Source organism: Diplotaxodon limnothrissa, linkage group LG11, assembly GCF_057381915.1.
Source record: "Diplotaxodon limnothrissa isolate DT_005_m linkage group LG11, D_limnothrissa_male_GT1.1, whole genome shotgun sequence".
Classification (NCBI taxonomy): Eukaryota; Metazoa; Chordata; class Actinopteri; order Cichliformes; family Cichlidae; genus Diplotaxodon; species Diplotaxodon limnothrissa.
In genome coordinates this window covers 22,668,683-22,695,713 of record NC_140606.1, presented here as the reverse complement: position 1 = coordinate 22,695,713, position 27,031 = coordinate 22,668,683, and the positions used below count along the sequence as shown (strand labels likewise).

The 27,031-nt window shown below is 39.5% G+C and overlaps 1 protein-coding gene across 1 annotated transcript in view; it reads right to left on the bottom strand.

Moving 5' to 3' along the window:
* Positions 1–10,438: 10,438 nt before the first annotated feature.
* fhl3a (four and a half LIM domains 3a) overlaps positions 10,439–27,031 on the bottom strand; it is a 34,043-nt gene continuing 17,450 nt past the window's right edge. The window contains exons 2-6 of the mRNA XM_085365366.1: positions 16,089–16,253; positions 14,936–15,110; positions 11,770–11,939; positions 11,431–11,617; positions 10,439–10,809 (exon numbers count right to left, since the gene is read on the bottom strand). Coding sequence (XP_085221492.1) covers positions 10,658–10,809; positions 11,431–11,617; positions 11,770–11,939; positions 14,936–15,110; positions 16,089–16,244 — 840 coding nt within the window. The 5' untranslated portion in view covers positions 16,245–16,253 and the 3' untranslated portion in view covers positions 10,439–10,657. The remainder of the gene's footprint in view (positions 10,810–11,430; positions 11,618–11,769; positions 11,940–14,935; positions 15,111–16,088; positions 16,254–27,031) is intronic.

Here is a 27,031-nt window from a genome sequence, read left to right as displayed (position 1 = left end):
TTACACATCTCAGAAATTTACATTTTTGCTGCTATAACTTTAAATTTCTGGACCTGATTTTCTCAAATGGATTAAATGCAAACCTGCAGACATTGGATTTAATGGGTATGTATTGGAGGCCTTCATTCTGTTATGGGTCTGTAGCCACAGGTGCTCACAGTCACCTATTGTTTTAACTTGCATTAAACATTTAGGTCAGCTAAGCATAAACCACTACTAAAAAGGCCTTGCTTATACAGAGAAAACAGCAAGGATTATCATTCTAGTTAGAGAATGTGCTGTTTGTCTTATCTCATTACAAAATTGCAATATCTAACTCAGTTTGCGTTTTAATGGGAAAAGTAATAAAATAAAATAAAATTATAATTAATAAATTACAAAAACCAAGACACATAGTGAGTGTCCCACACTCTATTTGTAAAATCAATTATCTAGAATTCTCTTTTTGTTCAAAATGTTCCCTGTTAAGATCATAAGACCTACGTTTAACCTTGTGGTCTTTATAAAAGAGACCACGTTTACTCACTCTGCAACTCAGTTAACCTCTCAATTACATCAATGCTTTAATGCTATTAGCTCGTTAGGCACTGTTGTTTGCTAAGATGTCTAAGACACAGACATGCACATACACACAATTAGAACTCATTAACGATTAGTCAGCTGAGAAGGAAAAAGTCCACGTTTCAGCGACGGAATGAAAATAAATAAATAAAAGTTATTGTGATCCCAGTTGCTGCCAGAAATTTTCAGTTTGAAAGTGGCTATCTGGAGTGCAGGGTCGGGGCATTTACGCAGTAATTCAGTTAAATTAATCCAATCACACAATTAAGAAAATTAGATGGGTTCATAAAACCTTTTTCTGCTATCACATATGGTATCAGCTTAATTACCCTCCCAGAGGTAGTTTCCCAAGGAGTCGCATGGGAAACTAAGATTGTTGTGGAAGGCTGCACCAATGAGCCGAACTCCCATCTGTTCGTTATTTATATTTTATCTCTTTATAAGATCATTGGTGTTCAACATAGTCTAAAGCACCTGATCAAAAAGAGTTAACCTAATTTGTACAGATAACTATTTCCTTCTATAAATTGACGGTAATATAAAAACGCAACAAATATTAGCCTGTAATGGAAATTTCTGAGTCAAAATTGAAGTTGGTCTGATAGCGGCCAAACTTGGTATGGTGCTGTCTCCTGGTACCTACACCTGCGCTCACAAAATTATTTGAAATCAGCCTTACTTTGAATGCTGTGCTGCTAGAGTAGTTGTCTCATGCGTGATTCCCAATATCATGACCTGGGATCAATTCCCAGACAGCTCACTATGGAGGGAGAAGTTCTCCTCTGTTCCTTATGAGTGTTTTTGAAGTGGCTGTGGCTTGGGAGGTAGAGCAGGTCATTTACTAATCAGAAGCTTAATGATTCAGTCCCAATCAGGCTCCTCAAATTTGCAAGCCAAAGTATCCTTGGGCAAGATACTGAACCCTGAAATTGCCTGAGTAGTTCATGAGAGTGCGAATGTTAAGAAAGTACTTATATACAAGTGAAGCAAGTGTTTGTGTGAATGAAGCTTGTAGTATAAAGTGCTTTGAGTTTTAAAGCAAAGCAGAAAGGAGCTCTGTAAGAGGCAGTCCATTTACCATTTTAGCTACTGGATTGGGAATATTTCAGTATACAAGTTAAACTGTAAACTGTCATGATTTGTAACTCCATTTCATCCTGACAGTGCATCATCAAAGCAGCAAACATGCAGTTAAGTAGTCACTGAGGTATCCTTTATTACCAATGACAGAATAATTTCTCAGACATTTGGGGTTAACCCACGTCTGCTGAGGTTACATACTGAAGGCGTGGCTGCGGTGGACCAGTGCACTTCGTCAAGTGGACACCAAACACTGAACTGAAAAATCCTCAGGCCATTGGAGGCCAGGATGAAACCATAGAGATGTATGGCTCACGTTTTAAGTTCTGTTTTTGACAGCTGTGGCTGCTTCTGTGATCTACTGTGGAAAATATTCATAAAGTCTGTTTTCTGTCAAAACTCATTGCTCTTTCGGATTATATGCAGTAATCAAAAGACATATTGCATGTTATTGATTTGTTTAACGTACACTGATGTCTTTAGTCTGCAATTCCTAGAGATTCAACAAGGTAGAAAGATTCCTCAGAGATTTTGGTCCATATTGACATGATAGCATCACACAGTTGCTGCAGATTTTCTGGCTGCACATCCATGATGTTAATTTTCCATTTTATCACATTCTGAAGGTGCTCTGATGGATTTAGATTTGGTAAATGTGGAGGCCATTTGAATACAGTGAAGTCATTGTCATGTTCAAGAAACCAATTTGAGATGATTTGAGCTTTTGGGCAAGGCACCGTATACAGCCATCAAAAGATGGGTACACTGTGGTCATACAACAATGGACATGCTCAGCAACAATACTTGGGCAGACTGTGGTGTTTAAACAATGCTCACTTTGTACCAAAGGGGCTCAAAGTGTGCCAAGAAACCAATATACCACCAGCACCCTGAACCATTGATACAAGGAAGGATGGATCCATGCTTTCATGCTGTTTATGCTACAGTCTGTCTCTATTGTCTGAATGTTTCAGAAATCGAGACCAGGTAATGTTTTTCCATGTGAACAGTTTGCTGTTTTTGCTGACGCGAGCATGTGATCGGCTAATTAGATATTCGCGTTAACGAGCAGTTGAACAAGTGTACATAATAAAGTGTGAGTGAGTGTGCATTACATATGTTGTGCACGTAGTGATCCTCACTCACATACACAAACGTCAGAAGCCCACTGTTGACTGTGGTGTGAAAGAAGAGACCTTTCCTCCCCCAAAGGCTCTTTTTCAGCTTTTGTTGTGTCACAGCTGAAAAGTGGGCTTTAGACTCACACACTTCCTCTCACACTGTGTGGGAGCATGATAAAAGGGTTACATGAAACTCTGGCAGATGGGTTTACAGAATAACCTAATTTAAAGCAGTTAAAAGGTCATGCAAGTTTCTTCTTGGAGTCATCTTTAGTTGCAGACTTGCCCTTACACATGTTTTTGCGGGAATATTTTACTCAATATTAGCTTTACTTAAGGTTTGAATTCTAATAGGACCCACTGTGGTGTAACCACCTGATATTAGTAGCCATGTTATTTAAACGTTTTTAAATTTAAGCTGTATAAAGTATGTATTGGTAACATTTTTTACGTTCAACATTATCACAGCAGGTTTTGAAGGAGTTCAATGAGTCCAATGAAGGAAATTTTGAAAACTGCTCAAACTTCATAGTCAGTCTGTTTCAATGCCACCAAACCTCTACAAGCGAAACCAAATCACACATTTTAGCAAACGAAAGACCTTTATTACTCACCACAGGTGGGCCTCCCAATATGTCATTAACAGGCGAGACAACCTTCATATAGTAATTGTTTCTCATAGATGTGTCATTTGTGGCTACACCTAAAATCGATACTGTGAATGAATTACTTGAAAATTAACAAAGATTTAAAGTTTCATTATGTAAGAACTGCAAGGCTTATCATTTTTTTGTCTATGCCCATTTCTAAAAAATAGAACAGCTCTGTGTTTTCTTTTTTGCATACTTCTGCGGTGTGAAAAATAGTACTGTACAACTGACTCATGGTGCGGATGTCTAGACACTAAAAAAAAACATGACCTGAAGTTGCTGCAACATCCGGCTTGTTAAAGTTTGCTCAAGTTTTTTTCTTTTCTTTTTTTGTCATTGTGACTGTCTTGATCTTATGGCAAATGAAAAGCGGGAGGATCCAACTGAAAATCAGTGGAAAGAACTGAAGCTCGAAGTTCATTGAAGGGTCCCACAGAAACTTCGGGTTTTGAAGACTGTTTGTGTGGAAGAATGGGCCAAAATCACAACTGAGTAACCCTTGTGACTAGTTTCTTCATAGAGGAAAATCTTGAAGCTGTCATCACAAACAAAGGCATTTTGTAAGATGTATTAAATACATTTCAGTAAGCTTTTTCAGTACTTTTCCCAGTGTTAATTTATGGACATCTATGGTTTGATTTCTTGTAAAGTATGAATTGGATGGGTTGTCATCGACATCTGGTGAAAATTCCATGTCAATAGCACCTTTAGAAATATATTTACTTAGAAAAACTGGTGACGTGTTCAATACTTATTTTACCAGTTGAGTGTCCCACTGGGAAGAGGCCCATAGGCAAACCCAGGAGAGAGATTATATCTCTCACTTGCGGTTTGTCCCATGGATGGATGGATGATGCAACCAGGAGGCATTTAAGTCAGAAACAACCCGTAGTTATCCAGTCCAAACCACCTCAACTGGCCCCTTTCAATGTGGAATAGTAGTGGCTCTACTCTGAGATGCTGGTGAATGACTGAACTTCTCACCCTATCTGTAAGTGAGATCCCAGCCACCCTTTGGAAGAAATTTCTGCTGCTTGCATCTGCAGTGTGATTCTTTTGGTCACTGCCTAGAGCTGAAGACCAAAGTTGAGAGTGAGGACATAAATCGACCAGTAAATGGACAGCTTCGCTTTCATGCTTAGCTCGCTTTACCACAATGGACTGGTACATTACTGCAGAAGTAGCACCAATCTGTCTGTCAATCTCCCGCTCCCCTTTCCTCTCACTTGTGAACAATACATAGAGATATCTGAACTCCCCCACTTGGGGCAACAACCCATCCCTGAAACTGAGTAGGCACTACACCCTTTTACAGCTAATCTCATTTCCATTGCTTAACATGTGGCTGCAATCACACCCAGAGTGAGCTGGAGGTCTCCAACTGATAAAGCAAACAAAACCACATCATCTGCAAAAAGCAGAGAAGAAATCCTGCAGCCACCAAAGTTCTCATGATAAAAGTTATGAACAGAATCAGTGACAAAGGCAGGCTTGGTGTAGTCCTGGAATGGACCTGACCTGGCTCTGACTGCCAGCAATATGGACCAAGCTCTCACTGTAGCTGAACAGGGACTGACTGGCCAATAGCAACTGGTCAAGTACCCCATACACCAGTAGCACGTGTAACAGAATTCCCCATGGGATGTGGTTGATTAACTTCCCCAATTTCACCAAACATGTGTTGAGTGGTTGGGCAAACTCCCATAAAATCTCAAATATCCTTGAGAGGTAAAAAAGCTGGTTTAGTGTTCCACGATGAAGACAAAAACAGTTTCTCCTCATGAATTGGAGATTCGACCAGTAGGTGGACTCTCTTCTCCAGTATGCTGGCACAGACCTTAGGAGTCCCAAAAGCTAACCAAACCTGGTAGTACTCTTCCAACTTGGTGACTCTCCTCAGCTCCAGTGTCCACCATTTTCATTCATTCATTTCATTCATTCATTTGATTTGAGAATTACTGCCATGACAAGCACCAATTACCTTGCAATGACAGATCTGTACAGCTACTCTGGCAATGGAGGTATGGGATATGGGCCATTCAGACTCAGTGTCCCCAGCATCCCTCAGGATATGTATTGAAGTTCCTACAAAGGTGGGAATTTGAGATCTTGCAGAACAGGGCCTCTGCTAGATATTCAAAGTGAACCCTCCCTATACATTTGGATACTCCAGCCCTGTCTAACATCCATCCTCATCACCTGATCCAACTCACCACCAGTGTTGGTCAAGTTACTTGAAAAAAGTAATCAGTAACTAATTACTTCCCCCCAAAAGTAATCCCGTTACTTTACTGATTACTTATTTACAAATTAATTACTTAGTTACTTAGTTACTTTTTAAAAACACGATTTACAACCTGAATAGGTGATAAAGCGATAGATCTTTCAGCCCAATTCTACTTTTTCTGCATAATCCATCATACAAAATGTAATCAAATGGAAAAGTCCTTTTTTAAAACTTGTTTTATTAGTTTTAATCTTTTAACTTTATGCATCAAGCAAAAATTTAATTATATGCAACATTCTCTGACTGGAAGAAATTTGTTTTAAACCTATTTAAACCTATTTTCTGCACATTCCAGCACATAAAATATATATTTTTTTGTGTTTACACTCAGTCTTTCAAATAGATGCAAGTAAAACACAGCAGAAAATAAATAAAGTCAAAGACAAGCGGTCCTGTTGCTCTATTTTCACCTGTAAAGCAGGAGTGGCGTAGGTGGAGGTTTACCCTGGTGCAGGTGTGCCGCAGCGGTCAGTAAAAGAATCCGCGAGTTTCTCTGTGAATTTCCCATTACGGCGCACTCGGTGCTTGCTTGGAAGTTTAGGGGTTTTTTTTGCTGTAAAAAGAAGTTTTCTTCCCACGCACAATGCTAATGGACGCTAATGTTTTTGTCACTTTTGGAATCAAACTTAAAGTAAGGTCAGTACTTCCACGCTTTAAATGCTGCATGCTCATACTCTCTCCCGCAGGCGATCCATTGTTGATCTGCACACAGCTATTGTCACGAACGTTGCACTTGCTTACGTCACTGTCATGAGACATTCTCGCAAAAAAATCACGGTTTTAGTAACGCAGTAACGCAGCATTCCTACGGGAAAGTAACGGTAATCTAATTACCGTTTTTGCAATAGTAATCCCTTACTTTACTCGTTACTTGAAAAAAGTAATCGGATTACAGTAACGCGTTACCGCCCATCTCTGCTCACCACCATCGCCCCTTTTTATATTCATGTGTCCAAGACCTACAGCTGTTGGTCTTGGGGTATGAATTACTCTTTGTCTGGTCCCCTCTTTGAATTGCTATCTTATCATGATGTACAAGTTTGTGTGGCCCAGTGATCCCAGGAGCTAAGTTGTTGGGGGCATTTGCTTCTCGTAGGGTCATCCAAGGCAAACTGGTCTTGGGTGAGGGACCAGGGTCCACAGGTTTAGAACTGCTCAGATTTAATATGGTTGTAAAGCTGTATAGATGGTGTACAGGAAGCTGCAAATTCTAATCAGAAGAAATAAAACTTTCAGGCAAGTGAAGAAAAAAGAAAACAACTTTCAAACACAGGAAAGCAAACCATAACATCTTAATACTTTTTACTATTACTCAGTTAACCCTATCAATTTTTTTGCTGCTTAAAGTGTCATTTTCTATTTTCTATACCTATACACATTTACCAGACTAAGAAAGGCTGTTTATGGTAACCACAGCTTTGAAAATGCTCTGTAAGAAGAGACCACATACACACTGACTCAGTCAAATGAATTAAATCATGTAATCAGGAAAATGTGACATGAATTCATTAAACTATTTTTCACAGAAAAGTTTCACAGAAAACTTTGTGTCATTATAAACTGATCATAATGTAATACTCTAAACTCAGTTTAATTTAATCCAAACATTTAAACATTAAAGCCTTTGAGAGTTGCACAAATCGTATTTGGTTTTTAAGGCAGGATGTCCGTGTATCCTCAGGAGACCATGAGTCCTCATATGGGGACATTACATTTGGGCTTTTCTGCTTTGTTCTGCTCATTAAAGTTTTTTAAACTTTGGTTAAATTAAAGGGACTTTATTGTGCTGTAAAATAAACTCACTGTTCCCATGAAGACATGCTTTCTGTTCAGAGATGATGTTCAGTTTTTTCTGTTTTCTGTTTTGTATCAGGCTCAGCCAACACCAAATAGCTAAGAGAATTTAAGAAAATGCATCTTAAACAAGTGCCTTGGCCTTAAAAGAGGTTAAAAACAGTAATTTAAAAATGTTGATAGTCCTATTTGACTTTTTCATTCACTTTCTGTAAACCTTTGGGTTCTTAGCCCATATGATTCTACCAGTCTCACTCCTTTTACTGGTGTTTTATAGGCCATACAAGCAGCCTTTACATGCAACCTTCAGCAGAACTTGTGAATGCTATGCTGGACTTTTTAAACACTGTCTGTTTGAATGTCTTGATAATGGATAAAGAGTTTGTATAGCATTAAGCATTTATAGTCATGTTTTCTAATTCCTACTGTAAAAAATTACGTTTCTGCACTGGGAACTTGAATGTTATTTTCGTCTTTAAGCATGAAGCGCTAAAATAGATAACTGTTTATATTACATATGACCTTAAATCCACAAATCCTGTAACATGGCATCTCTCTGTAATCACTGTTGCCTGTTTCTGCATTCTGGTCCTACAAGTCAAACTGTTTATTTAAGGGTTGATGTTTTACTGAAACACGTTTAACAGCAAAATGGTGATTATAATCATTTTTATGTGACTGATCACGTAGGAACCCAAATAATGCTGCTGTCTACACACTTCAAGGCAAACAAGGACATGCCTTCTTTGAGCTGTCCTGATTTTGAGGAACTTGTTTGTGAGGTAAACTTCATTTTGAATGACAGTGGCCACAAACACGTCTGGCAGAGTCAAAGGAAAGGAAAAAACATTCTGTTGTTGAAAACCACAAAGAGAATGACCCCCAGTAAAGGGCAGTTATAGTCAGGTTTTCATATGAATAAGCACATTTTTCTTCTGTTGCAAGCAATAACTGTGAATGATTAAACTGCTTGTTGGGATCGTGTGCCATATGATACAGTTAACTGTCTGCCTCTGACCCTTCCTGTTAGCCATCACCTCCCCGCCTGCCTCCTTCTTCTAATAAATTCAAAGGGGGCTTTGAGCGGAGCTGACCCCCCTAGTGAAAGTGCCATAGAGCAACTCCAGATGTGAACATCTTCCCTCTCTTTCTCTCCTCCTCTCTGTCTCCCACACTCTCCCACTTCCACCACCAGTGCACCCGCCCTCCCCCAGGCAGCTACGAGTTTTCCATTTCCTTTTTTGGTGAAAAAATCTGGAACAGAGGCAGGGAGGAGGACATTTCGCCAACGCCGATAGGAGAGTGTATCTGGAGGTCTGTGTATTTGTGCTTCATCAAGGCAATGAAACAGTCGACTCAGCATAAACACGGGTGCATGTATATCCATTCAGGGACATACACACAAATTTGCACCCGTGCTCCATTTTTCACACGCACATGCGAGCACACACACATTCACACACCTACACACACACACACATACACACAAATATTTTGAAAATATCAGAAAATTAAAGGCATACACTTTTCACTCTTTTATTACCTACGTCTGGTTTGTCTCTACCATTTTCTCGCACTCACACTTTCATGCTCGACTACTCATTCCCCTGACTTTACACACACACATACACAGAGATATTTTCTTCCTAGAAAGACATTTGCCAAAGTGGGGAGGTTTCTGGTTTACAGAGTAAACACAAGTTCACAGAAATCTTCATACATAATGACCACAATGATGCACAGAATATAAACATAGAAAATATAAAAACTGCTAAGAAACATCAAAATCTGTGTGAATTTATTTAACAAGTCTTCAAAATAAAACTAAGCATTCAGCCATATCAATTTTCATCTGAGTTACAGGTATGTTCATAGTTTTAATCCTGATGGCCTATTCTCCATCTTAAAATGTATATTTGCCAACTCTGACTCACCAGCATCAAAGCTGAAATAATGAAATTATTAAGGTATTTTTTAATAGAATTTTCACAAGTGTATCAAACAAACTTACAATGAAAAAAACAAACAATAACAGCTTCAACAGAAACAAAATAATTAGTGTGGCCAATCACGGCAGGCTGCCACAGCCTGCCACACACAACAGTAATGTTGATGTTTCAGCTTCTTTTAGGTTATTAATGCTGGCTCTTTGTAGAATGATTATATATCTATATATATATATATATATATATATATATATATATATATATATATATATATATATATATATATATATATATATATATATATATATATATATATATATGTATGTATAAAGAATTATTAAAACAACTAAAAAAGGAAATAAGATAAAATGTTATGTAAAAAGTGTCATTGCAAAGCTCAATATAAGCAGATACAAGACAAAAAATGCTCTGTATTTCTTGTGCCTTGTCCTCATAACAGCAAGTAACAGCTACAGGGAGGCAAAGTGAATGTTTTTATGTGCACGTACATATCTTACCCAAAGTGCAAATAATTTGGAGTGAATAATAAGAACCGACTACAATAATAAACATATGCTCAGCTTTTCATGTTCTCTCATTCGTATTTTACCATTTACAAAAAAATGTCTAATTCTTTAAAATGTCCCACCTCTTTCTGGATCATTATATACAGTAAATTGTTAAGTTGAACAAAGAAAGACATACAATAGAGAAAGGCAACTGACACGTGAGGAAAGGAAACATTCAAAATGCATAAAACTGCAGTTATAAGAGCATTAAAACAGTAACTCCATTACACTTTTAAAATATTGACTGCAAGTTTCATCTACTATACTGTATCAGTGTTTGGTGTCTTTTCTTCAGAGTATGATTTCTACCTGAAGTTACATTATTGATGGAAAAAAATGTTTTACACAGTTACAAGCAATTCGCACTTATAATAATAAGGCACTCCATGAACAAAATCTATTTAAAAATTTTTTTTTAACTTTGTGAGGGTTCATGCAAACAATGCAGCATCAAAACAGGATTTTGGACACCAGCTTTTAGATTAGAATCTGACATAGACGGGACATTGAGTAACTGATGTCTTATATAAAGAAATTGACCTGAGGCAGTATGTGTTAGCCTGTGTTTCCTGTCTTGGTAATTACTCAGGGTTCTTGCCATAATAAAGAGTAAGTTGAGGGAAAGGTGGGATTTTAGGAAATGAATGCTCTATAGGCTGGTGTGGCAGTCACGGCATAAGATTCTGTCGCCATCAGGGAAAAACCCAGCACCAACAAGCGAAACAGAGCACTGCGAGCAGGTGAAACACGGCTGATGCCACTGACGATCTTCAAATGAGATGTACTTTCCTCCTCCAAAGCCTGAAGAGCAAGGAAAAACAAATTGACTGCTGAAAGTTGATACTTGAAAATAAAATATCAGTTTTTTGACACTAAATTATCCTGACATTTTTTTTGTCTATAACAGGGGTGTCAAACATAAGGTCCGGTGGACAGCATCGGCCAGGCAAAGACTCCAATATGGCCCAGGGTTAGGAAGGCTTTCAGAAATGTTAACGACGAGTGGATACATTTTGAATTTTTTACTGTTTTCAAAAGTTTCATCACCAGACCAATGGTCATTTATACTACAGCAGGGTAGTTAGGTAATAGATAAAAAAATTACATGATAGAAAAGTTCATGTTTTTCGCTATTATTTACTATATAAATTTATATAAATATATATTTTTTAATATTTTAAATTGTATTTTTTTGTATATCTGAGGGAATAAATGTTAAACGTCTTCATAAGTTAGTGATTAGTTTCAGGTCTTCAATGCATTCAACACTATTTTTTGCCATAAATTCTCTGTATCTACCCTCTGTGGTCCAAGCAGTCTTCCATACCATACTGAAATTCAATGTATGTAGTGTATAAAGGTAGCACTACAAGTATATTCACAAATCAAGATAGTGATGTATACACCGTGATGCATTCTTGCCTGTGATGGGTTTGCTGCAGGCCTCACACTTCTTGGCGTACAGGTTTCCAAAGCACTTGAGGCAGTAAGGGCTGTCATCCCGGGAGGTGAAGTGCTGACCTGCCAGCTGGGTCTTACAGCTGGTGCACACAAAACACTCCTTATGCCACGGCTCATCACGATAGGTCACTCCACCTTTGGTCAGAGTCTTAAAAAAAGATCAAGGGTCATGTGGAAATCTGTCACACTACTGCAGAGATTTAATACAACTAATTTTTTAACTCATTTTTTGAAGTGTGGCAGTTTACCAGTTTCTCAAACTGTAATAAGTCTTTATAACAATGTGGCAGCTTTGCTGACCTTTTTACAGCGTGTGCAACGTGGAGCAAACTTGTCCTCGTAGCAGGCCACACAGTAGTGCTCATCCTTGTCAGGAATGAAGGACTTTGAGCCAATCGGCTGTGAACAGCTGTGACAGATGAAACAGCCCTCATGCCAAGTCGAACCTGCATACTCGAGTTTTCTTGTGCCTACAGTAACAGAAGAATGGAAACAAGAGACAGAAAATGAATGATGGAAAGAATGAATATAAAAGTGCTAAGCTTGCATCATCTACACGTCTTTATAGGATAGTTACGATCATTTTGGTATTTTTTGTGGTTTTATTAAAATAGGAAATAAAACAGTTGAATTGCATGAAGACATATAAATCCATTTTGTTTCACTAAGATTTATTTTTCATCATAATACCACAGCCCCCATACTTCTCTCCTACAACTGGAAACTGGTGGCAGGCCTTAAAAGAAAAGGGATAATGCCATTTCCCCCTCTGTGTCCTCAACCAATCCATCTTGTATTCCACAGCTGTTGAGATTTTCATTATACTGGTTGGTTTATTCTACAGTGACGCAGTGGTTTGTGTTGGGCTGACATCTTGCATTACTGCTAACGTTTCCTCGCCTTAGGGTATATGTGCTGTTGTGATCTCTAATCAAAAACACTGAAATCCCCAGCAAAATCTTTCCAGATTAGAAACTGACATTAATAACTGTGGCTCAAGAAGCATAATATTAACTGATAGACATGCCTATTTGACAAAAACAATAAAAGTGAACATGCTAAAATAGAATTCTGTTTTTCTTTCTTTCTTTTTTTTAGAAGAGAAAGCATTTCAAAAGAATAGCAATAAGCTTTAAAAACGTTATAAACAGGCAGTAAGTTTATAACAAAGCACGAAATCTCTGCACAGAAAGCCGAATTTCTAAAGAATGCTTTCTGCATGTAGTCTAAAGTCAGTATTCTTTAAATAGTCTCTTGACTCTACAGGCCCTCTTGATCTTACACCACAAAACTACTGTGTACTCTGCTTATTACAGTACACGTTTACAGTACACTTCCATAAATGGATTTCCCATATATGTGAGATGCAATCAAAAACTTTCACTTACAGCACAGGGATAAAAGGATTTCAATTTGGTTAACGTTTCATTCAAGGTCGTGTCCTTGAGCCATACACTGCTACGTTTTGATCACTCGCTTGAAGCTCTGTTTTGACTAGTCGCAGGCGTAGATTTGTGATACACACTGGATTTCCTCCAGCCTGTCAAAACAGCGACCCTTCAAGTTGCAAGTAACTAAAAGTGGTGAGTAGGGTGAGAGGTGAGTGAAGATTGTGCCCTTGTAGGACAGTTGTGTGTGCTGTAGTTCATTTGCACATAACGTCCTTGCTCAGACGTCTCAAAGGACTGGCATGGCTGTGCAGAGCCTTTGCACAATTTTGCAGACTGTCATCTATATGCTGTAACTGATTACTGTCACCAGGTGGCAGAGTCAAAAATGTGTGGAAGAACCAGTCTGTGGGCTGTTCTTGTGATGCTGTTGATCCTTCAGCCAGCCATGGAGAAGATTGATGTTATAACATGCAAAGAGTTAAAGTGAAACCAAGCATTCAAAACAAAACAACTGCAGCCAGTGTCTGGGCTTTTTCACGCTACTGTTTTGATCTTTGGTATTATTTTGTTCTTTTTTCATGCTTCTGTCTCCCCTTTGCAGTGAATGCTCCCTTTCCTGCCCAGCTCCACTTTTCAACCAATCAGCATTCGATCTACACACAGCATCATCTTTGCTGAGCCATGCACTGTTGTCGTTTTGAGGACTGCACATCAGCGCATCTCTGTAGAGATAATCGAATACTCACGCAAATGAGCACAAATACAGTACCATGAATCCCATTTTAAGACAGTAGAACTGGGCACTCTCAGTCTGATCTTATGGGAAAATTTCCCAGTGTGCCTGACCTGATGCACTGCTCTTCAGGCTTGAAAACTCCAAGCTCGTCTACTGGAAATACTATTTGGTGTCTGAGTTTATAGCCAGAGACCAAAAACTCAAAATGATATCAGTTAGCTTAGGTAAAAGTTAAATCACTTAAACTTTTTGGTGTTTTTTTAGGTGAAGCAGAACATATCTTGTATGTTTTGTCTGTCTGAAAAATAGAAAAGAACTTATGCAAGACTTCAGTCGCCACAACAACAGAAACGCTAAATGATTTTCAGAAGTGAAGAAGAGGACCATTGTCTGCGACTGCACAACATCTGGTTGATGATCTTTGGCAATGGAATAATTTCAGTACTTTTATCAGAACAATCTTGATAACCAAAACAGTTTCTGTGGAATCTTTATACTGATTCAGTGTAAACTGTGCTTTTCTCCTCAAGTCGCTAGCACTAAGGCTATCATTCAGCTATTACACAATGATAAGTATGCTTCTGTTTTTTACAGGTGTTTATGTTATTTGATGACAAATGATGGCAACTGGACGCACAAAAATGAAACAGGATGAAGTAAGTGTCCCTGTAAATTTGTCTTACATAATACTGAATAAAAAAGAGGAGTAATTGGGGGAAGCCAAAGTCTTCCTTGAATTATTTGTAGATTATGAGGGCTGATAAAGATAGTACCGGGGACTGGAATTTGCAGCTTTCTCTACTGATATGATCAGTTTACTTCCAGTCTGTCAGCCATTGGGATCTAGTTTAAACATGTCAATACAAGCAGACTATTCAAGCCTCGTCTTTGCCTCTTTATCATTGGTCATCCTTTTTTCTAAATCCATCCTGTTTCGCCTTTTTCTATAATTTTGACTTTACACTTTTCATTTGACCCTGCTTTCTGGAGTTTACCATCTTACAGTTCTTTTAAAATGATGTGCCTATATTTTAACTTTTCAATTTGAAACAAGTGGAATACATAAAAATAAAAGGAGGGACAAGGAGGAGGGGGTTAGTAAGGTATCATATTTTATGACAATGTTTTTCTATTTTATTGAATTTCATCTTATGGCTCGGCTCATGTTTCAAAATGCCCCACAACTTTACTTTTCTAAATGCCACTGGAAGCATACTTCATACAGACACAAAAAATAAAAACTGTAAACTGTTACAAACAAAATTTAGAAAAAAGACTGTAATGCACATTTCATCTTCAAAGTCCCTTTGCACAGAAACATTGCAGCATCCACACATACCTGGCATGACAATCTTGTCACAGGCTACACACTTGGAGGAGAATTCATTACAGTAGCAGTCATTGCAGAGCAGTGCATCATCCTGGCTAGTGAAGGGTTCATCTGCCAGAGAGCGATCGCAGCGGAAGCAACGGAAGCAGTGCTCATGGTAATGCCGGTCTTCATAAAAGAGTTCCTGGCAGCAGAGCAAAGAAAAGGCAAGGACACTGAAAGTCATTTCATACACTTACAAATGTGTCCAAGAAATGAAGTGACATTTCCAGGCATATAAACTAAGGGGATAACAAAAATACTAAAAAATAATTTGTGTTTATAGCATGAGCATTGAGGAGTTTAGTCCTGGGCTAGGTCAAATGTCTGTATATGCAGTGACAAGTAGGTTGCACATGTGCATGACTGTGATTTTATTGGTCAGGCATGTGGAGTGAATTCATTGTATACAGGGCTTTAAGCCAGGAAAATGCTGGCTTTATTTTTCATTTACCCCTCTTAAGGGTGTTGATAACTGAATGGAATGTTTTAGCTAAGTAAACTATCAAGCACTGTGTCATAACTCCACTTATTTGACTCCATTATGGACCATATTGGCTTTAGCTGATCCACTTCATATTAGTGTTTTCCACTGAGGGAGGATTACATTTTAACTTGATTGTGGGGAAGAAATAGACATTGCCTAATGCTGCATTTTTACTATCTCAAAATTAGTTAGTTGGCATTTATGGACTTCTGTGGAAATTACCTGCATAATTGCTTGTTAAATTAGCCTCTACAATGTCTTGCTACGCAAAATATATAGATCACGCCTCGTTTACTATGAATTATGCATCATTAACATGACATAACTTCTGTTTTAGCCATTCAAAGCCATGTCCAAACACTGTAAAAATGGCATAAAGCTCATTGGAGTAGTTATTTTGTGTGATTTATCTTTGTTTAAACAGTTAATACAAAGTCCACACTGTGGAAAGAGGTAGATCATTATTAGTAGTTTATTACATAAGGAAATCCTATATATACAATCATGTTTTTATCTTTTTATAACAACTATCGAATGCTTTTCAACTGCAAATCTAAAAAAATATTTCACTTGTTACTCTTGTTGTCGAGCACATAGCTGATTGCATGTTGGGTCACGTTGAAATGGATGCCTTACCCTTGCGTCATGGCCAATCAGTTCTTTGCACTCGTCACATGTGTTCGAGAACAAGGTGTCATAGCAGGGGATGCAGTAGGGGCTGTCATTAGACTGGATGTACTTGCGGCCATACAGCGATTCTTTGCAATTGTCACAGTCAAATCGGTCAGTCATCGTAATTTCCTAAAATAGAGAAAAGATGCATTCAGGTCATCAATGATTCTAAAGTAAAATGCTAAAAAGCAAAAGTGAGAACAAACAATAAAATCACAAGAGAAGGGAACAAGGAGGGAGCGTGCTCAAGAATGATTCAATCACCTTTTCCATCACAGCAGCCGAACATCAGTGTAGACTTTCACTGCCAATATTTATGCTGTAAATACTTCAGCTTGTACCAGCAATGGAGCTGAGCTCAAACAAAATACACAGCGCAAGTGGGAGCAAGTGGAAAGAGACGCAGGGAAAGGAGTGAGGGAGGGAGTTAGAGCAGTTCAAAATGCCTTTTAACGTTTTATTACTGTGTGATGAAAGTGTGTGGTAGGTGCAGAGGGAAGGGGGCAAAAGAGGGAGCTGTCACTTGCTGTCTTTGAGTAAAACACCTTCCTGTTTCTATGAAGCGCAAGCTAACGAGTAAAACGCCAAACTGAACAACCTCTGCTGCGATTATGACAGAAAGACGTAGTATATCTGCGCACATCACATGAAATCCACGTGCGTGTAAATATTTATGATGCAAGGTTTTTTTTTTGTATATAGCATGGACCACCAACAGATACAGAAATCTGGTGAAGCGTTTGAAAGTGTGTTTGTGTGTGTATGTCTGAACACAACTGCTCAGCAAGTGGCTTCCTTGCAGGACAAGATGCAGCTACAGTGTGTGCCTTATAGATAATAGGCAGTAACTGTCTATGAATATGGTTTCCGTTGTACGAAAGCACCCTTGATCATGACTGAGTGAACAACAAAGTGACAGAACAACATTGTGTGAGCATTATGGTAACAGTATCAGGTTGCCAAAACATTACAACATGGCTGGAGAAAAGCCCAGTGATAAGCTATACCGCCCTCTGGCAGGCTCTAGTGCTGGCTATTCATTCCCACCACCCAGTAACAACAATCATCGTTGATAAGACAATCAATCAAACTTTAAACTGCTCCATTGCTGCCTGTCTTACACCCACACCCTTAGAAAAACACCCACGGCTGCATGCACACAAGCATATTACACACAAATCCCAAAGGAGGCGTGTAAGTACACATACTGACATTTTTTGTACCAAAGGGGGAAAAAAAGAACAAAGCCAAGTCACACAGGATCCACCATCAAAGAAAAAAATAGTCTCAGCCTCTCAAGTTTCAACCGTCTCTGCCGCTTTGGACATGTGTATGAACGGGCGCACATCACTACACTGCCATGTCACTCTAATTTAATGACTGAATGTCTTAAATTCTGGGGCTTATGCGAAAAGATCAGAATAAGCAGCTGTGGTTCTGTTGTGTTTTAACACTATATTTATGTACATTTGATACACCATCCATCTAAGAAACGGCTGCCATTGGCCCACATAACTACAACGTCAGGATTAGATCAGCAAAGTATAAAGCTCAAAAGCAGCACTGCGACCTTAATATTATCTGCACGTCACGTTAACATACCTGGCACTGCTTTCCAGGCAAAGGTACGGGATGAGGCATGACTCACAAAGCCAGAGAGTCAGTGCTATGACGTCTGATATCAGATTAAATTTCCACAGCAAATCACACACGTATTTATTGCCTGTTTCATATTCATACATGATCTGTCCATTATGATAATAAAGTATATAGAAGTTGTTAAAGTAGAGAAGTGAGATGTTTACACTTCGATTCCTTAAAGAGTACTAAACAGTCTGCCTTTTTTTTTTTTTTAGGTTTGTCTAGTTTCCCTGTCTAAAAACTAGTTTAGGGTTAAGTATCCAAAGAACTCAGTGGAGCACAGATGAACATTAGAAGTAATTGCAAAATTTTCCAGAACCAAGTACAAATATATTGCATGTAATACTTCAAGAATCAGAACAAAGGCTGTTTTTTTTTACTCCCAGGACTTGTAGTGTTACAGTGAAGTGATTTACTTCAAATACCAATCCAAAGCCTAAAATGAAGTTCTAACAGCACAGACTCTCACAGAGAGGGGCATGACGTCAGTGCACTGACCCTGCAGTGATGGCTTAAGACGTGACTGCATGCAGAAATTGTTGGCCACTAATCAAAAGAGAAGAGAAGAGAAGAGAAGAGAAGAGAAGAGAAGAGAAGAGAAGAGAAGAGAAGAGAAGAGAAGAGAAGAGAAGAGAAGAGAAGAGAAGAGAAGAGAAGAGAAGATGGTGAGACAGCCGCAGTGAACTCTACTCTGAAAGTCAGTTCTCACAGGGAGAGGGCTGTGTATCTACTACTGTATATACTAGCTTTCTGGCAGAGTTCCATTGCCTTTGTGTACAGTACCAAGTGACTAAAAGCCCCACTCTGGGTTAATAATGTTCAAAAATACCAGAAGTGTGACTGAACTCATTCCCCTGGGAAAAGTGTGGGCTTTTCAGGAAAATCGCCACTGAATCGACATAGGCCCAAAATTATTGCCGAAAGTTCAAATATAGTGCTTCTTCAGAAAGAGACTTTAGGCAGACAACGATGCATACCATTCTCTAGATTTTCAAAGCAACATTCGTTTCAGCAGCGGGGTCGGTGAAGTTGATTCTGCAGGAATGTCACAGTCATATTTAGAATAAACTTGTACGAGTTAAGTTTAAAAATGGTATTGTTTGAGAGCTGACAGTCAACTGTCATCTTAAAACTCTCTCAAAAACATTTGAGACACAGGGGTCTCTAATGTTTTGCCCTTAGTTTCTAGTACCATTATCAACCAAACTCTCAGTCACCCCAAAAGATAAAATCTAATAAATTTCTGTAAAATGAATTGCAAATTCATACTATGCCAAGGATGAACTTGCAATAATTGCTCTTGCTCCAACCACATATCAAAACGCAACTATAGAATTATAGTTGGGTTTAAACTTGCTACAAACAGACCTTCAGACTTGTTTTCGTATATCAGGCTATAAGATAGCAGAAGAATGCCAAGGCCACATTCTAATAGTCATTACAGCCATCCATGATTGGCATCAGGAGGTCAAGTTCAGGGTCAGTTGTGAGACACCACAAAGCAACAGACCAACCAGAGCATGCAGACTGTATCCTGTTGCTGAGCAACATAGTCATGGTTGGTCACTGAAGAGCTAGCAAACACCCTGTCCAGTCCCACAGGCAGGCCTGTTAATCCCCAGCCCAAACTTTGCATATGCTCTGGTTAATTCCAAATGAACAGTCACACAGCCTGCTGGGAACAAATGTGCGAAATCTGTCCCTTGTCCTCTGCAGCTTATCTGGAGAACATGTTTGTAAAATATCTCCTGACATCATGCTACACCAACTGGGGACAGAGTTCATCTTGACCACAGAAAGCAGATGGCTGTGTATGATCTGTAATAAACACTCCTATAGTTATTTATATATGTAAAGATATATACATATACTCCACATTAACAGAGAAACTACTGAATCAATTTTCAGCAACAAGAATGAGAAAAACACATTTTATGACTATTTTATTAAACAGTTAATGGGGAAATGTCACATATCAAAGATTAATAATAGTGCCAGTGCAGAAGCAGTGTGACTGGTTGGACCAAGATAAGCCAGCATGACAACTGGAGGAAATAGCATCACGGCCGTGGCACAGCAGTGACACTTTAGGAGCATATTTTAAAATTGTTCTGTTTAATTTTAAGGTGGAAATTACAGAAAAGTTGTGGTTACATTGTAATATGAGGCATGCATGCAATAAAGTAGTTAAGAAGAAGCCATTTAAGCATAAGAGCAACTGCTGTTTGTTATTGTAGGTCTGTGTTTATACGTCCTTTGTGACATGTGTGCTTTTAAATCCAAGTGGATACTTGTAATGTGTGGATTTTACTGTGGAGAGTAAAGCCTGATTTACTTTGAAAAAGTAGTAGCAACAAAAGCCACTCAATCACTTTAACTGACTGAATCTTTCGGCAGTAAAAAGACTCACAAACTAGTTGGAGTGTGTTTTGTGCGGGTCACCTTCAAGTAGTACACCATCTATAAAGGTTCCAGAGACAGTGATGAAGTAGAAATGAAGCCCAAAAACAGATAATGAGCAAAGAGTGTGAGATAAAAAGCAAAATGCATGTTGTCTTACAAAAGTCTTACAATAAATTAGAGAAAAAGTGAAACAGCTGCATTTGGATAAACACATATGATCACATTGTGTCCTGTCTGCTGCCTGGACATCTTCCAAACACAGTAAGCCTTTTCTGGCTTTGAGATAGGAGAAATTTCAGTATATCGTTTTAGAGCCTACTTGAGCATATGAAAAATAAAGCACATTAGCAAGAAAAACACTTGTGAAAACAATTGTGTCTCCATCCAGTGGCTATATGAAAAGAGCCTGATGGAGATGAGTTCATTCATTCCAGTTCCTCAAAACCAAGGAAGAATTTCATTATGGTGACTAATGCAGTCAAAGTATGAATTGCACAATGAAGATTTCTTTTAATGGTTCAGAGCTTAGGTTTATGACACAATGTCACAAGAACTGCATTCTGTTTTCTTTTCAAGTGACTCGCAACTAGACCTTCTGGGAAAATGTTCCAAATCCACAAGTCACTCAACAAACGAAATCCCATCAGTATGGCTGTTTTTGTGAGGATCATTGAAAGTGGTCAGAAATATTTAGGTTGTAATAAAACAAAAACAGGGTTGGACTTTGCTATGTATTTGCTAAATTAGTCAGTTGTTTGGTGCGCTGTTCCTGTTGGCTTTCACTAGATCAGATAAATAAAGTCCAGCAATCAAAAGGACACACTGAGTCTTATCACAGGAAGAGAAGGAAATTGCTCATGAATGAGAGATAATGCTGCAGCTCTATTCAAAGACAGATGTGCTTATTTAAACAAGCATATAAGTGCTGGTTTTGGAAATACAAAAAAACACTTTAATTCTAGTGTTAAGCAACAACTTTGCTTACTTAAAAGTAGCAAAAAAATCCACCACAATGAACTGACAGTTTAGTCAAATATGCCGCTGTTTAGTGTAGCTGTTATGCAGACTCTTAGCAAGAAATCCAAACTGCAATCTCTGCAATAAACTCTGCAGTCATCAGAGTTTATTTGATGGGGTCGGCACCAAGCCACTGTTAAGATGCTATTGGTAGATAACCAGTGGCTCCACTAGATCTGTTGTCATTTTTGCACTCTCCGTCTTTCATTAGAGGAAATCTTGGGCCACCCACATTCTCAGTACATTAGAGGAGCATCTGAATATAAAGGTACACAGAGACACTTTCTTCTGCTGAGTTTCTTTCAACAACATGGTTGAGAAAGATGTGGCAGGGCAGAGAGACGTAGATATGGTCTGGTGTGAGGTCACCTGAGACTGCTCTTCTGTGGAAGCATGGGTCAGACTTGACAACAGAGTACAGGGTGCAGGACCAGACACTGGAAGGCTAACCTGTTATTGCCTCTGAGCATTTAAACACCGCCTGGTGTGGAGTGGGAGGCGACAGAAGGCTCAAGTTAAAGCCAACATCATAAACATAAAGGAAGAAAATGAGTACCTGCAACAGCAAATGTCACCATGGCCTTTGTAATTTGTCCATTCTTGGCAGCTTTTAATGACCAGTGTGGGAAATGACTTAATGTCTTTTAATATTAGCCTTCAGTCTGTTGTGTTGTGCACACAGCAGTATTAGGGAAAAGCTACAAGTGAATATCAGCTGGCTTGAAAGAACTGTATCTCAAACCTTCTGGAGTCCTTCATTAAAAGGATCTGACACAATGATTTATGTGTGTACAAAAGATAAACAAAAGCCCAGCACATACTGCACTTAATTTAGCTATACTTAAAACATAAATTTTTCACAGTCTGACAGTCACTTGGCCCAACTGAGAGTTGAGGATGTGTTAGCTAGAGGGCCTCCATGTGTGCATGGATCACAAAACTCCGTGAAGAAGAACCCAGCTGAAAATGCAATTGTCACACGTCACCGCTCCGTTTCCAGAAGCCAATCTCAATCCGAGTGTTCCACAATACTCCACCAACACCAAACAATAAATCATACAGTGCTGTCCCAACCACCATGAGGGAAAGCTTGGAAGTGAACTGAATCTGAATGTATTTTTGTACCACTGTGTGCAGATGGTCAAAAGGCTACATTTTTGGCCTACATTTGTCTTCCTTTGAAGAAAAAAAAAAATGCTGCCATACATTAGTGCCTCACATCTGGTTTGCATTGGAGGAACTATGCAGTTAACTCCTGTGTGCCAGTGGAGGTTTTGGAGAATCAATGCCTTGAGAATGCAGGAAAAGCGGCTTTTTTACTTTTTTTTATTTCTCTGTGCTGGTATTTAGATGGCATGGGGAAAACTAGAATGGGAGCGAGGACAAAGACAAAAAAAATGTAAAAGCTGGCAAGAAAGGTAAAAAAAAACTAAAACTTGACAGTCTGCTCTGTAGTTAATCTTTGAATATATTTAAAGGTGGAAAACAGTGTGGAGTGAGGAGAGGAAAGTAAGGAATTCAGAAACAATGGCACTGAAAAGAATGTGTGATAAACAGCCAATTCACAACAAACGATTCAAAAAGTTGATTCCTGCAGAAAACAAAGGCAAACAACAAAGGGAAGCCAATAAAGGTGCTGAAAGATCTCAAGACAAAAATTCAGTTTTCTCAAAGTCTTACTCCTGCTTTGAATAGTTAAAATGAACAGAGTTGTTCTAAGCCTTCTATATAGCTTTCAGAGAGGATTTACCACGACCGTGTCTCTCTTTAAAGAAACACAGAGTTTAAAACCAAGAACCTGTTTCTCCAAAGTTTCCCATGGCAGATTTGTGCACAAGCATGGAAAGTCACTGTACTGCTATCTTCACATCCTCCCCGTCATCCCCAACCCTATGATCCACAGGATAGGGAATCCCTTTGAAATCTGAATCCTTCACAGTTTAGTGGAGAACCTTTTCAGTCACCTGCTTTGTAATGCTGTGCATAACATTTGAATAAATGTATTCCCATTTTTAACAGCCCTTCTTTACTCATGTATTCAGTGTGGCCACCCTAGTCTCCATTCAGATCTAAGGACAGAAGTATGCTTAGTGAGGTCAGGGTACTTCCACTTCCAAGCTGGGTGATTCATTTACTGGTTTGCAAGCCCCAGGAGAGGATGTTTTCACGAGACCATGCTCCAGAGGGGGAGGGGGGAGCCCTTTTGATACAATATCTTCAATGGCAAAACAAACGATATATATTTTTGTCTGTCTCTTTGTGCCTTTGTTTCATGAACAGTCAGATTCAGTAATGACCTGCTAACTAAACCAATTGCACAACATTTCTGAACTTTTCCCCATTAATCCCTTCATAAAGTTAAGAGTATCATACTCCATGCATGGGTTTTTGTGAGTTTTAACCTTAATAAATTGCACAAAGTCCTTTCCCCCCCTTGTTTTACACAGGTCCTACTTTGTATTTGAGGCAGGCACTTTTGACCTGTGTGCTGGTGTAGTTCTTCTTCCCACCAGCAAGAGTCGCTACAGTTCTTTCATGCCAAGATTTGTTTGTTATTAGCTGTAGAGTTAGTAATGCAGCACACTTTGAGAAAAGACTGACTCAGCATGTTGTTCAGATAAACATCTGCATCCATCCTCTTCGTTGTTTTACAGAAAGCATCGCTTGTGAGTATTTAAGTTGAACAAGAGTTAATGCAACTATATTGGCTATTATTTATGCACTTTTATGGTTAAAGGTGTACTGTATTCAGATTTACTTTCTTTCCAATGTTAGCTAGTTTAGCCAACTGATTTGCATTATCGTGTGAATATATAGGCTGAATATTGCTTATTTCTTCTGTTTGTAGTTTCACTCCGTTGATAATTGAAGGCAGCGTCAATAAAAGGGACGATACACCTGTCAGTTGTCGAGGAGTTTATCTATCTGCATAACTGTATCCAGTGTATCAGTGAGGGCAGAATAGTGAAAAAGCGTCCTTCTACAAGACAACCTTTGGATGTTACGTCAACTCAGCTACATCAACCATGTCTGAAGCAAGACAAGATAAAGCATCATCTGTCCGTTCAGAGAAATCATATGGGTCAAAAGGTACAAGTAGGTCATCTGCCAGTATGGCCGCCCTAAACGCTCGAGCCAAAGCTGAAGCAGCACGCAAAAGAGCTGAATACGCTAAAAAGGAAATCGAAATGCAAGTTAAGAAAGCAGAGCTTAAAGTAGAGGAAACACGTCTAGAGGCCACATTACAAGCCCTCCAACAAGAACGTGACGCGGAAGCGGCACACGCCGAAGCAATAGTTTTTGAAACAGCAGTCAATGATCTTGAAGAAGAACACGTGAGTGTACCTCAAAGGGTTGACACTTTGGAACGCACCTTTAACTATGTGAAAGACCAGCTCATCATCAAAGACAGCACAAGCCCAATTGGCCATACCGAGTATAATTCAATGCCTGCACCAAATGTCACATTCCTCACGCCAAAACAAGAGCCAACCAGGTCGGACACCTTAAAGGAATATGTCCTTCAACCTCTGAGTACTGACAAAGGAGAAAACGTTTCCCAGTCTCCGAAATTAATGCAGAAAATGTCACCAGGTACTTCACCGAGATTTGAACATAAGGTGAGCATGCAACAAGGAAACATTTCTGACATAGCCAGGTTTCTTGCAAGACGCGACTTACTCACCGGTGGCCTCCGAAGGTTCAGTGACAAGGCAGGAGATTACTGGGGATGGAAATCTTCGTTTGAGAATGCAATTTGTGACTTAAACCTAACGGCCAGTGAGGAACTGGATTTGCTGATTAAATGGCTTGGCACAGAATCAGTGCAATATGCATATCGTTTAAGAGCTGTGCATATTAACAATCCCTCTGAAGGACTTGCTAAGGTGTGGGAAAGATTAAATGAGTGCTACGGCTCCCCCGAAGCTATAGAGAACGCACTGCTCGACAGATTGGACCGTTTCCCAAAAATCTCATACAAAGATCCACAACTGTTGAGAGAACTACAGGACCTGCTCCTAGAAATAGATGCCGCAAAGAGTGAAGGTTACATTCCAGGTCTACTCTACCTCGATACAGCGAGAGGCATTAATCCAGTGGTGGAAAAACTCCCCTATGCTATGCAAGAAAAATGGATGAACTATGGTTCTAAATACAAAGAGGACCATTGCGTGTCATTTCCACCATTCTCTGCATTTGTGGCCTTCATCAGTAGAGAAGCAAAAATGCGCAACGACCCCAGCTTTAGGCAGTCTGTGCCGCCTCCTCCTGCCCTTTCAAAGACGAATAAACTTTACGAAAAACACGCTAAAAGAGAACCTATCTCAGTTATCAGAACCGAAGTTGTCAGTACGGAGCCGAAATCAACTCCTACAAACATTGAGGACCCAAATAAGGAATGTCCTATCCACAAAAGACCTCATGCTCTCAAAAAATGCAGAGCATTCAGGGAAATGCCACTGGAGGAGCGAAAGGCCTATCTCAAGAAAAACATGATATGCTTCAGATGCTGTGCTTCTACAAACCACCAGGCAAAGACATGTAAGTCAGAAATACATTGTACAGAATGTGATTCAAAATTACACATTACAGCTCTTCATCCGGGACTGGCATCAACGACTACTGCGACAGCTACTATTGCAGAGCCAGTAACAGTTGACGGCGGGGAGCGCAATGCAGCACGGCCCACAGCTATCTCGACATGCACACAAGTATGTGGAAGTGAATTTGAAAGTCACTCATGTGCCAAGATCTGCCTTGTGTTCATTTACCCAAAGAACTCACCTGAAAAGAAACTTAAGGCCTATGCCATCCTAGACGACCAAAGCAACAGGTCACTCGCAAAATCATCGGTTTTTGACACATTTGGCATCACAAGAAACTCATTTCCATATAAATTGAGAACCTGTGCTGGATTGGAGGAAGTGACAGGGAGGAGAGCTTTTAACTTCATTGTGGAATCGGCAGATTGCACGTCACGTCTTGAGCTCCAGACACTTATCGAGTGTGATATGCTACCCGACAATCGCAGTGAGATTCCCACAGCTGAAGCTGCTCGAAACCACACCCACCTTCAGGAAATCGCAACCGAAATCCCGGCTCTCGACCAGAGTGCTCAGATCCTGCTGCTCATTGGAAGGGACGTTATTCAAGCACACAAAGTTCTCGACCAGCGCAATGGACCTCCAAATGCGCCATTTGCACAGAAGCTAGCTCTTGGATGGGTGATCATTGGCAACGTTTGCCTGGGTGGAGCTCACAAACCCGTGCGTGCTAACATTTTCAAAACGAACATCTTAGACAATGGTCGTCCAAGTCACTTCCTTCCATGCAAAAATGCCATTCAGGTAAAGGAAAGTTTCAACTCGCAAGGCTACAACAAGGTCAACACCCCAATGCGAAGAAAGCACTCTTCGATTGGAGAAACAGTTTTCAAACAAACAAGTTTGGACGAGAGCCTCGGCTACTCACAGGAGGAAAGGGCCTTTTTACAGATAATGGATAAGGAAGTCTACCAGGACAGTGCTAACAGTTGGGTCGCGCCACTACCTTTTCGTACACCCAGGCCACGGCTGCCGAACAATAAGCGGCAGGCTATGCAACGCCTTACATCAGTACGCCACATGCTGAACAAACGCCCTCAGGTAAAAGGTCAGTTTACAGACTTTATGCAAACTTTGTTTGACAATGGCCACGCTGAGATAGCGCCACCACTCACTAAAGAAGAAGAGTGCTGGTACCTCCCCTTCTTCGGCGTGTACCACCCGCGCAAACCGGAACAAATACGCATTGTCTTCGACTCAAGCGCACAACACAATGGAGTATCCCTCAACGATGTTCTTCTT